The 12,421-nt window shown below is 40.4% G+C and overlaps 1 protein-coding gene across 1 annotated transcript in view; it reads left to right on the plus strand.

Annotated features, from left to right (window-relative positions):
• Positions 1–12,421, plus strand: part of LOC113061719 (multidrug resistance-associated protein 5-like) — a 34,195-nt gene that overhangs the window by 16,977 nt on the left and 4,797 nt on the right. Inside the window, exons 6-22 of the mRNA XM_026231102.1 lie at positions 1,901–2,134; positions 2,342–2,515; positions 2,591–2,738; positions 3,466–3,614; positions 3,705–3,812; positions 4,985–5,338; positions 5,427–5,498; positions 5,613–5,737; positions 7,332–7,404; positions 7,901–8,104; positions 8,178–8,321; positions 8,874–8,970; positions 9,044–9,228; positions 10,761–10,907; positions 10,995–11,124; positions 11,712–11,994; positions 12,079–12,265. Of these exons, the coding sequence (XP_026086887.1) occupies positions 1,901–2,134; positions 2,342–2,515; positions 2,591–2,738; positions 3,466–3,614; positions 3,705–3,812; positions 4,985–5,338; positions 5,427–5,498; positions 5,613–5,737; positions 7,332–7,404; positions 7,901–8,104; positions 8,178–8,321; positions 8,874–8,970; positions 9,044–9,228; positions 10,761–10,907; positions 10,995–11,124; positions 11,712–11,994; positions 12,079–12,265 (2,814 nt within the window). The remainder of the gene's footprint in view (positions 1–1,900; positions 2,135–2,341; positions 2,516–2,590; positions 2,739–3,465; positions 3,615–3,704; positions 3,813–4,984; positions 5,339–5,426; positions 5,499–5,612; positions 5,738–7,331; positions 7,405–7,900; positions 8,105–8,177; positions 8,322–8,873; positions 8,971–9,043; positions 9,229–10,760; positions 10,908–10,994; positions 11,125–11,711; positions 11,995–12,078; positions 12,266–12,421) is intronic.

A 12,421-nucleotide genomic window follows, 5' to 3' on the forward strand; every position in this document is an offset into this window, starting at 1 on the left:
TATTAAATTATTGTCACGTTCTAGTGAACTAAGAATCTGTAGTTTGTCTCATCTGGTGAGCTAAGTGTATTGTCACACCCCTAGTGTCGGTAAGCAGTGATATAGCTCATAATTTTACAAGTGTATGTTAAAGATTTTTCAGGTCAATCATATATTCATGAAAAAGAAAATCAGTTTGAATAAAGAAAGCGATAACTTTGCCATAGTATCCTTTCAAATGTTAAAATTGTCACAGTCACTGCATGCTTTGCATGAGCTGCCCTGCCCCTGGAAAAAGTTCAGGCTCAGGATTTTCTTTTTTTGCTTTACCCCTGGTGGGTGTCTGTGGGGGGTGGGGGTGGGGGTGTTCAGATTGGAGTTAGGGGTCAGAGGTCGCTGGGTCCCCATGTGTGCGACATGTGACAGAGGCTATTCTTTAGACTCCACAGGGTGTCCATTTAACCTGCGGGGAGAGCACAGGGCAGGCAGAGCCGGTGAGGATTCCTGGGAGGTAAGGGCATGTTTCTTATGCAGGGCTGGATCAAGAGTTAATGCTGTTTGCTGCCCATCTCTCTCTCTCTCTCTCTCTCTCTCTTTCTCTCTCTCCCTCCCTCTTCTTCTCTTTCTTTCTGTTTCCCCTCTTTTATTTGATCTCTGTAATTATTCACATTTTATGTGTCTGAAAGGTTGGGTAACTGGTTGGCAAATGATTGTCGAACCGTGCAATGTATGTCTGATGATGGATGTGGGCAATATTTTGTGCCAATGGACAATTGTTTCAAACTTCTCCAGATAAATGCCAGTGTTTTTTTTTTTGTTTTTTTTGCAAATGGAAACCGGACTTATGGGGGTTTTATATTGCTGGGGTTTCTCATTTTGGACTGAAACGCTCTCAAGTTTCACGAGCGTACAGGCTGTTGTCACACCCACATCTCTTGTCCTCAATGTGTTGCTGGATTTTTGCCCAATTTCATGGACACCTTTTGGGGCAACTGTATTGTGTAAATGGGTTTTGTAAGATGTGCGTCATTCAGGGAGGGATCGCTGCCCCACTAACCTCGATTAAAATTAAATGGGACAGCTTTTAGCAGTGATGACGACCTACAAATGGACTCCAAAATGTGACTTTTATTTTGACGTTCTCTTTTATGCAACAATGTCTTTTGTTTGTTGTTCTTGCAACGTCATTGTACATTTTGTTTTTCACAAACTGCTGATGTTTCAACTTTCAAGGTTAAATATTCAAGGTTTCCTTAATAAAATCTAGCAGCTGTGTTCAACCACATGGGTCTGCCCTTGTTCCCAGTTAATGTCTGCATATCCTTGACTGCGTATGTGCATGATATTTGAGAACGGTGTGCGTGTGTGCGACTGTGTGCTCGTATGACTTTCTTGAACTGTCAAGCTGTTACAGTTTTCTGTGTTTTTAATTTAATTGATATTAATTTTCAGGTGTTAAAACAAAAGTACGTCTCCATCCTGTACCCCAACCAGATGTGACTGTAGGTAAAAAGTCTTTGACTCCACAAACAAGGGGCATTGTATCCATGATTATGTCACATTGCTATGTCTCTCGCACAGATGGTACTGTCGCACTGTTTCATTGTCTCTCTTGTTCTTTTCCGAAGGCTAGAGAAAAGGGCCACATAAGGTAATAAACCATTAGGCTGACATTGTCTCTCAGTAGACGTTGGCTGCTCCCTCACTGTCTCCAATGATTAGAAGCCGTGCATTTTATGATGAAGCCCCATACATAGCATACAATGAACTGCATCTCTTTACCTTTTTTCTGCCCAATGATGTAAACATGTCAGATGCTTTATGATGAGGAAGGTTGTGAAGTGTAAATATCGGCTATGTTGTATCCTCAGTCACGCCTGCTGTGTCCTGTCGCCCCCTTGCTCGTCCTCCCTCTCCGCAGGCGTTTGTGGTGAGGCGGTTGCTGGAGTATACGCAGAAGAGCGAACCCGACCTGCCCTACGGCCTGCTGCTGGTGCTGGGCCTCTTGGCCACCGAGCTGATTCGCTCCTGGTCCCTCGCCCTCACCTGGGCGCTCAACTACCGCACCGGCACCCGTCTGCGAGGAGCCATCCTGACCTTGGCCTTCCACAAGATACTGCGTCTGCGCAGCCTTCGGGAGAAGACCATGGGAGAGGTACGATGTTGAGGGACGGGTGAGGAGTTTTGGATTAATGAGTTGGACATTTAGGAAGGTTAGGTGCAGATATCCTAGGGTGTTGAATGGTGAAGAGATGAAGAGTGAAGGAAAATTGCTAAAGAAGGTGATGCCCGCATATATTTTATGGTAGTCTACGGTATGTCTTGTGCATCTTGCTGACGTATGTGTCGCTTTTCTCTTTAGCTGATCAATATGTGTTCGAGTGACGGGCAGCGCATGTTTGAAGCCGCTGCTGTGGGCAGCCTGTTGGCTGGAGGTCCCCTGGTGGCCGTGCTGGGAATGGCATACAACTTATCCGTATTGGGGCCGACGTCTCTGCTGGGCTCTGCTGTATTCATCCTCTTCTACCCCACTATGGTGAGCTTTTCGTTCAGGCTTTGTTTTGTTTTCCCATTGGGAGTTTCCGTTGTAACTCCGATGTTTCTCCTGTAGATGTTTAGCTCCAGGCTGACGGCGTACTTCAGGAGGAAGGGAGTAGCCGTGACTGACCAGCGTGTTCAAAAGATGAATGAGATTCTGAACTACATCAAGTTCATTAAGATGTATGCCTGGGTGAAGGCCTTCTCTCAAGCTGTACGAAGTTAGTGTTATTTTATTTTTTTTGGCTTGCATGTTTGGCTCAGTATTATTATTTAGTATCACTGATATACTAATTTAGTTTTTGTTAATATTGTGAATTAGTTTCTATTTTTTATATATTAATTTTCATTGTAGTTAAAAGTTCGTTTTTTTGTTTTTAAGTTTTCTTTAATTTTTATTATTTTAGTACTTCAGCTTAAACTAAATGGAAATTAGAAATTTAAATAAAGTAAATTACTGAAACTGAAATAAATTTTATTTTAGTATTTTGAGTTCATGTTTATTTAAATTAGTATATATTTTTATAGATTTAATTTTAGTTTTATGTAATGATATTAACCCTGGTTGTTTGGCATAGTATTATCTTATATTTAATATACTATTGTAGTTTTTATTAATAAACGGAATTAGATTTTATATTTCTATTTGAATTTCATTTTCATTTTAAATTCGGTTAAAGTTTTGTAATTTTGCTTAAACTAAATGAAAATGCGAAATGTTGAAAAGTAAATTTTTATTTTATTTCAATTATATATGTAACTTTTAGTTTTAGCTTTTAGTTTGGGTCTAGTTGTTTTAATACTACACTTCAACTCGAAATTCAAATTTTTCTTTATATATTTAGTTTTTATTTCAAGTAATGAAAATGTTTTAGTCAATAATAGTAACCAACTTTTGGCCTATTTCTATGTATTTGTGTTTGCTTATCATTATGTACGATCTAACAGGAATCAGAGATGAGGAGCGCCAGATTCTGGAAAAAACAGGATATTTTCAGAGCATTACAGTCGGCGTGGCACCGATCGTTGTGGTGATTGCCAGTGTGGCCACATTCTCCACCCACATGTTGTTAGGTTATGACCTTACCGCCGCACAGGTCAGGTTACTTTGCTTGTTTCGAGGTGTTGGCATTACCACAGGATTGATGTACTCATGCACTGACTCTACTTCATTTCTTTTTGTCCAGGCATTCACTGTCGTCACTGTTTTCAATGCCATGACCTTTGCTTTAAAGGTCACCCCATTTTCTGTCAAATCTCTATCAGAAGCATCTGTCGCCATTGATAGGTTCAAGGTGAGCTTCCTCTCGTTCTTTCTCCAGATAGTTACTTCTACCTTTGTAGTCTGGTAGTGTGTATTTTGTTTGTTTTATGTTCCTGTAAATCCAGGTGTGGTATCATTAGCCATGTTTCCACCACTGGAACTTTACCCAGGAACTAGGGACTTTTTTCGGAGACGAACAGCTCCACGCGATCAACTGGAGCTCAGTGCTCATGTTATTACTGACTAGAGCAGTCTCGACTCAGCTAGTCCTTCTGACATTTGCCACTGGCTCTGATGTCTCTTTAGTGGTTAAACATAAAATATAATTAGTTTTGGGTAAATGTAACTGGTAGGGCTGGGACAACGCGTCGAGGTCATCGATGACGTCGTCGAAAAAAATACGTCGACGCAAAATATACGCATCGATTCGTCGACCTGTTTTTATTTCTCTAAAAAAAGTTTGCAAAACGTTTACCTTATGTGCGCTGAATATACGCGATGGCCGGATCAACATTCTGGAACATCAAAGTTTCACGCGCGATCGTGCACTCACAGTCTTCAAACTACATGAGCGCTGTCTTGCTCTCTCTCTCTCTCTCCCTCCCTCTCCCCAAAATCATTAGACACAATAGAAAAAGGGCGGAACGCCAAAGTTTCACGTGGAGCATTCAGAGTTTTTTTTTTCTCCATGACAGGCTGCTGGCTCCCACTGTTAATTTTTATTTATTTATTTTTTGGAAAAGCACTCTCTGTATTAGCTTAAAGCTCTCAAGTTTACATTGGTTACTGTATTCTTTCAATTGCTCTAAACAAGTATTTTGGGTGACATTCTTTATTGAATGCTAGACATCAAGTTGTTGTTATTTTCATCTGAAAGAAGAACTTTTTTTCAGTAAGCTAGGCCCTATGTGTTCAGTAAGCTTGTTTCAGTAAGCTATGTGTTTTCGAGGTTTCAAGGTTTTATTGAATGCTATCTCTATACAAGTGCAAAGTAATGCATTCTTAGTCAGTCTTTTATTTTGTAATTTTAAGAGCAATAAACATATATTGCAATGTTAAGGAATACATGTTTTTTTCATTCAGATATGTAAATCAACATGTATAAATTGTTAGTAGTCAATTAATGGGGAGATAATCGAAATCGAATCGGTCTGAAAAAAAATGCATTGAAAAAATAATTGTGAAAAAATAATTTTCCTCCAGAGTTTGTTCATGATGGCCGAGGTCAAGATGATCCGTGAGCTCCCAAGTAATCCTTCCATTGCCATAGAGATGACTGGTGCCAGTTTGGCTTGGGAGACGGGCGGACACAGCGCCCAGCCTACGCCTCGTGGTACACCCTATGTAGGCCTTGGAATGAGAGGATGTCGTAAGAAGCGTCGGCAGCGTGACGACCCAAAACATCACGGGATGCTAGAAGAGGAAACCCATGGCCGGCTGTTGAATGATGTGCCTGTAGACATGGCGTCCAGTCCTGACGAGCAAACCCTTCAAGTGCCCACCATCAGCCAACGGCTGCAAAGAACTCTTCACTGCATCGATCTCTCCATACAAAAGGTCTTTGCCTTTCTGAATCCTCATTTGGTTGATTTGTGATGGTAGAGATAAAAAGAAATAATCATACTAATAATTTTTAAATCTTCAGGGGAAGCTGGTTGGTGTCTGTGGCAGTGTGGGAAGCGGCAAAACTTCTCTTATCTCTGCCATTCTTGGCCAGGTGAGCGATTGCCTGATTTGAAGCTCAAAAAAAGAATATGTTAAAGGCATCATGCATTAGATGTGTTCTGAAATCCTCTTATCTGTTATAATGCCTGATGTGTGTGTTTCCCAGATGACTCTTTTAGAGGGGACTGTTGCTGTAAATGGAGATTTCGCATATGTGGCACAACAGGCCTGGATTCTCAATGCATCTTTCCGTGACAATATCCTGTTTGGCAAGGAAATGGAGGAAGAAAGGTGAGCACCAAACAAAAGGAAAATGTAAAGGCCTCAAAATAATCACAGCAAAGTTCTCTTTCATTATTCACTTAATAAAAAGAAAATCGAAATACTTAAGCAACAGTTTTCTGTTAGCAAACGTCCCATCTAAGCGGAATTTAGATGAATATGTAAATAAATGCTGCTCATTTTCTTCAAAATAAACGCACAGCAATAATGACAGTAGTGAGAAAACAGCAGTTAAGAAAGCATCTGATCATAGTGATATCGATATGTTTGCATCAGTTCTGCAATTCGGCACTCGCGTCAGGTTTGTTTATTAGCCCTTTATACAATAGATTGCTTTAAAGTAGCTTAACAGTATTAACTCTTTACCCACTTTTTTTTTTTTAATTGCCAGCCTACGCTAGCTTTTTTGATCATTTTCACAAAAGTTTAATTTAGAGCCCGACCGATATATAATTTTGCTGATATTATCGGCTGATATAAGCCTGACGCCAATATGATTTTTTTTTTTTACAGAACATGTAACTCTGAAATGGTGTAAAACTGAAATGGTGTAATTACTTGGTTTGTCCAGCAGAGCAGACTCCATTGTTTAAAAATGACGACCTGGATGAAACACTTTAAAGCTCAAGTCTGTGGAAAACCATAGAAACTTTGAATGGCCACATATTTGTAACGGCTTCGAATCCGGACAAAATTCGACGGATCCCTTCAGCTCGAGGAACCCTCTCTAACACATATTCCTTGAGCTGAAGGGATGGGGATGGTGGCGATCCACCAGCGCATTAGCGAGATAGTGACACCAGTCAACAGTTTCCCTTCAGTAAGGATGTTTCTTGTTCAGGCAGCATTCAAGCGATGTCTTATTCAACCGTAAGTGCCCTGCGAAGTGGACTTAAAATGAAATTACAGCATGATTCTAGTTCCAAGGGAACATACGCATTACAATCAAAGGGCATTAAAGTGCGCGAGATGTGAACTTATATAATATTTATTACAGCGGTAAGGGAGAGCTGGGCACAAAGTAACACTTTTTGACTTTCTCAGGTTTATCCACAGCAATTTTAAACTTGTTTAGTGGCCTACAAATATGTCACTTTGCTTCAAAATTAAAAGTGTATACGTTTATCTTTATTTACCCTCAGAAAATGGAAGTTAATTGTGACAACATGCCCCATAGACATAGAAAGACAGTTTCTACTTTAAAGCAGCTCTCCAATGTGTTCATGCATAGAAGAAATGAACTCTGTGTTATGTTATCGTCACACACCAAATGGACTTCGTTATGGCATTGACATTGTGAACTAATATTCTTCAAAATAATGAGTATCCTTCGGCCTTGATAATGGAACATGTCAGTACTGAGTAATGTGTTTGAGTTTGTGTGAAGGAGACTAAAGGGCCGAGCGAGTGAAATGGGGCTGCAGGCCAACTGGAGAACTGAGCACCAAGATAAAATGAGCACTGACCTTGAGCGCTTGTGCTTTGTCATTAAATAGCCTCCACATGTTTCCTGATATATAAAGAGCTGTAATGACACCTTACCGTTGAAGAATAAGCATCTTTTGTTTTTTATTCTCCCATATCTTTTATTTGTCTCCTGCAGGTATCAGGCTATTCTGAGTGCTTGCTGCTTGAGATCAGACTTGGCCATCCTCCCTAATGCTGACCTGACTGAGGTAACACATCCTACACAAAAATCAAGATCCTCATATGCCCGTTATGCACTGCGCACACACACTACACACACTGAATCCCTCCGTTCTTGTTATGCATTCTTATGTTCACAGCGGCAGGCCAAAACAGTGAATCTAATCACTATACCAGCAAATGATCAGTTCAGGAATATGGCAAAAAATTAGGTGTTTGAAAAAAACTGCGCAAAAGGAAACAATATGATCATTTTTCAGAGTTTATTCAGACCACAAAACTACAGTCTCACAGGTGAAGATACAATGGAAAACTGTCACATTGTGGGTGATCGAAACACACAAATTTACTCTAAGACAACAGAAGTCCTTTAGGGTCCCAGAAATTAGTTTCAAATGCCAAAATTGTAAAGTGTGCACCAGGCTTTAGACCTGAGCTACTAATACAGAAACTCTAAACTGCCCTTTAAATGAAGGTATAATCAGGGCAAGTCTTTTTGAAAAGTGATGTGATTTCCTCTGTCAGATTGGAGAACGTGGGGCTAACCTGAGCGGCGGGCAGCGTCAGCGGATAAGCCTGGCTCGAGCTTTATACAGCAACAGGGATATTTACATTCTCGATGACCCTTTAAGTGCTCTGGATGCCCATGTCGGGAATCACATCTTCAACAACGCCATTAGAAAACATCTGCGTGGCAAGACCGTCATCTTTGTCACTCACCAGCTACAGGTATTATAATGTCAGGTCTGGTCGAGTGAGATTTCTATGAATCTTCCATTCAGCTTCCTGTTTCTGTTGTCAGTATCTGGTGGACTGTGATGACGTGATCTTCATGCGTGACGGCAGCATCACAGAGCAGGGCAGTCACGAGGACCTGATGAATCTGAATGGAGACTACGCCGCCATTTTCAACAACCTTCAGCTGGGAGAAACGCCATTCATTGAGGTCAGAAAACCCCAAGATGAAAACGGTCATCATTTACTCACCCACATCAAGAACCAATGGGGTTTGACTATAGGTGACGCATGAGGTTGAAGGAATAAAGATTAACATTTTTCGTGAATTATACCAGTTGAGATTAATTAATTTCAAGTTTTTTTGAACTTGAATGGATTTTCTTATATGGTCAAAACATTTAAAGCATTCTTTAATGATTTTCGTTTGTGGTCAACAAAATAAAGCCATAAGGGTTTTTGAATGACACTAGGGTTTGTGATTTATGAAAAAAATATATTCAGTTCATTTCTAAACCGTAAAAAGGAAGATGTTGAAACAGTTCAGAGACCGTTCACCCAAAAAGCTTCCTCATCATTCTCCTCGTGTTTTTCCAAACCATATGACTTTATTTATTCTGTGAAACACAAAAGGAGAAGTTTTGAATGTCTACACAGCTCTTTTTCAGCAGCCCCATCGGTTCTTGCATGTTTTTTGCACAAGCACAAATGAGATCGAAGCCATGGTGGAGCTTTCACATCTTGTCGTTTTGTGTCATCTCAGGTTCCGAATAAGAACTCTGGGAGTTCTTTGAAGAAACCCTTAGAGAATAAAAAGGCAGGATCTGTCAAAAAAGAAAAACCGGCTAACCAGGGTGATGGTACGTACCAATAAACTAGCGCTATACTTGACTGATGCTTTGATTTACCTCACTTCTGTCTGTTTTCTTTCAGGTCAGCTGATGCAGGTGGAGGAGAGAGGGAAAGGCTCAGTGCCCTGGGCGGTGTACAAAGTCTACATCCAGGCTTTAGGAGGCTGGTCCGTCTTCCTCTTCATCCTTGCCCTCTTTGTTCTCAATGTGGGCAGCACAGCCTTCAGCAACTGGTGGCTCAGTTACTGGATCAAACAGGGCAGCGGGGTAAGAGACCATGGGCAGATCAGAGCAACGGAAAGGCTTCGATTCCATCAGATCAGAGTAGAAGTGTTTAAATATTTCATGCACTTCTGACTGTTATCCTTGGTTCGTTTCTTTTCTTTCTAAAGCTGTTACTGTAATTGTGTCTTCACACATTGGAAATGACAAATCACAAATGATGCCTTGAGTCTTTAACCAGAAACATTAACTTTGCAGCGACATCTCTTCTAGCAACCTGTCACTCACATGAGATTTCAGCAATTACGCCTGTTTCACATAAAATCCGTCTGCAGTGCGTATGCAGTCCGTGTGCGTTACGTATGAGGTGCTGAAGCAGCACGGACTCATTGTGCTTTCACACAGGACGCGTTTGCAGTCGGCTACTGATCCGCGGCTGTTTAAGCCACAAAACACAAGTTTTGACCATTATTTTTATATCAAATCATGTGTATATATATATATATATAATCAAAAAGCTTTTTCAGCATTGTGATACTCTTTCATCACAGTAACAATCTTTCATAGACACATTTAAATTCAAATATAAACAACGTATTACTCATGCATTTGACTGCTAGGTTTTTATAAGTTGCTGAAACAAGCTGCAACACATTTAAACACAACATTAGCCTACTTTTCTTGTTAGGATATCACAAACATTCAAAATTAAAACTCACCACTGACAGATACAGTCGACTCTCGTGCCTTTTGCATTTAAATCTTTATTACACGCAATCCAACGGGTCTTAAATAACTTTGTTTTTCTGCTTCTATAAAAGTGCATATATAATGTAGCCTTGTTTCTCTAAAGTTGCTCTTTTTCTTGTTTTAAATCAAGCCAAAACCCATGTGTTGCGTGTGAAACACAGTAGGCTTTGATTAGTATACATTTATTGTGAAATGACTGCATTTCCGTGTCAATCCATGTTCATTTTTACCGCGAAAAATGCGCTGTCACTTTAATTCAGCGCATGCAGCACAGCAAAAATAGACTCTGTACATAAACGATCGCACCACTGCTACAGACGCAACGCTCCTGGAACGCACTGACGTACAGCAACTGCATGCAGTGTGAACGCTGGAATCCGTTAACATGGGTGCGTAAAAAATTACGCAAAGCATACGCACCGCAGACGGAGTATGTGTGAAACAGGCGTTAGCCAACAACAATGATCCAGTTCATTCTCAGTTGCATGCAACTTCCTTTTCAAGCAGACTTTGAAGATTAAAACAATAAATACCAAAATACCATACCATTAACCAACCTCAATATAAATGGATCTTGTTTGTGTGTGTGTGGGGGTATATATATATATATATATATATATATATGAAACACCACAATTCTATAATTCTACAGTTCTGCAATGTAATATTGAACCTTTTGGTACAACATCCACTGCTAAGTGTATTGTTGCATCCCTCTATATATATGTATATGTATATATATATATATATACACACACACACAAATGTTCAATCATTACCATGTTTTACTGCATAATGCAATGCGTCTGTGGTTTGTTGCTCAACAGAACACGACGGTGCAGGTGGGGAACAGTTCAGTACTGAGTGAGAGTATGCGTGATAACCCTCTGATGCAACACTATGCTGCTGTCTACACCATGTCTATGGGAATCATGCTCCTTCTCAAACTATTGAGAGGCATTGTGTTTATAAAGGTGAGTTTTTACATCATATAGTTCCTTTCATAGCAATTATAGTTATGCATGATGGACTTGTTTCATCTTTTGATTCATTTTTTTAAGGGTACTCTGCGTGCCTCCTCGAGGCTCCATGATGAACTTTTCCAGAAGATTCTTCGTAGTCCCATGAAATTTTTTGACACGACGCCCACGGCTCGCATCCTCAACCGATTCTCCAAAGACATGGATGAAGGTGGGACCCGATGGAGGGTTAGACACTATCATCAGATAGGGGTGTGAGATATTGACAAGAAATGATGTTTCTGGGATTTTGTGGATAATTAGATGATTGAGTATGTTTTGTACTGGTATCTTGTGAACAGCTGATTCCATAAACTTTTTATACCCTTAATCAAATCTGTTCAGAGAAATTAACATTTTCATCACAGGATGATATTTGCCTTTTATATGGCAATTTTTTTTCTTACATTATTTGATAAATGCATCATCTTTTATTTTAAATTCTTACATTTTAATCAATTAATTCAATTAGAATAATAAGAACTTGCCACATTGCCAGTCGAATTAAATCAACAAAATCCACTAATGCACTGCAGAAGTGGCACAGAAGCTGCATCTGAAGTGGCATTTTGGATATAAAAAATGTAATGGTATTTTAAATATGAAATTAAAACCACCATTAGGTGGCTGCAAGTCTGAGTGAGTCACTGAGTCATTTACTCAACTGATTCACTCAAATGTATCATTTAGGAATGAAGCAAGTGACTGTCTTTATGAATGAATTGTTATTGTTGACCCGTCTCACATTTCTTCTCTCAGTGGACACACGTCTGCCGTTCCAGGCTGAGATGTTCATTCAGAACGTGCTTCTGGTGCTCTTCTGCTTGGGTGTGATTGCCAGCGTTTTCCCGTGGTTCCTGGTGGCAGTAGGGCCACTGGTCCTCCTCTTTATAGTGCTGCACGTGGTTTCTCGGGTCTTCATTCGAGAACTCAAACGATTAGACAACATCACACAGTCACCTTTCCTGTCCCACATTGCCTCCAGCATTCAGGGCCTGAGCACAGTGCATGCTTATGGGAAAGAGGACGAATTCCTTCACAGGTGAACGCTGGGATATCAGTCTGGCTCACTTTATTGCATATTTCCAACGAGTGCGGTTGATGGACTTTGTGTGTTTTCCCCCAGGTATCAGGAGCTGCTGGATCAGAACCAGGCTCCCTTCTATCTGTTCAGCTGCGCCATGCGCTGGCTGGCTGTGCGTCTGGATGTGATTAGCGTGGCTCTCATTAGCATCACGGCTTTGATGATCGTCCTCATGCACGGCCAGATTCCTCCTGCATATGCAGGCTTGGCCATTTCCTATGCCGTGCAGGTGAGGGGAAATTGTGTAAAATTTTGTTATGGATAGTTCACCCTAAAATGACAATTCTGTCATTTACTCACCCTAGTGTCATTCCAAACCCATGAGACTTTGGTTCTCTTTCTATATTTGAAACCTGGACTTTCAATGGAGGGACGGAAATATCGC

The sequence above is a fragment of the Carassius auratus genome, chromosome 43 (assembly GCF_003368295.1).
Source record: "Carassius auratus strain Wakin chromosome 43, ASM336829v1, whole genome shotgun sequence".
Taxonomy (NCBI): domain Eukaryota; kingdom Metazoa; phylum Chordata; class Actinopteri; order Cypriniformes; family Cyprinidae; genus Carassius; species Carassius auratus.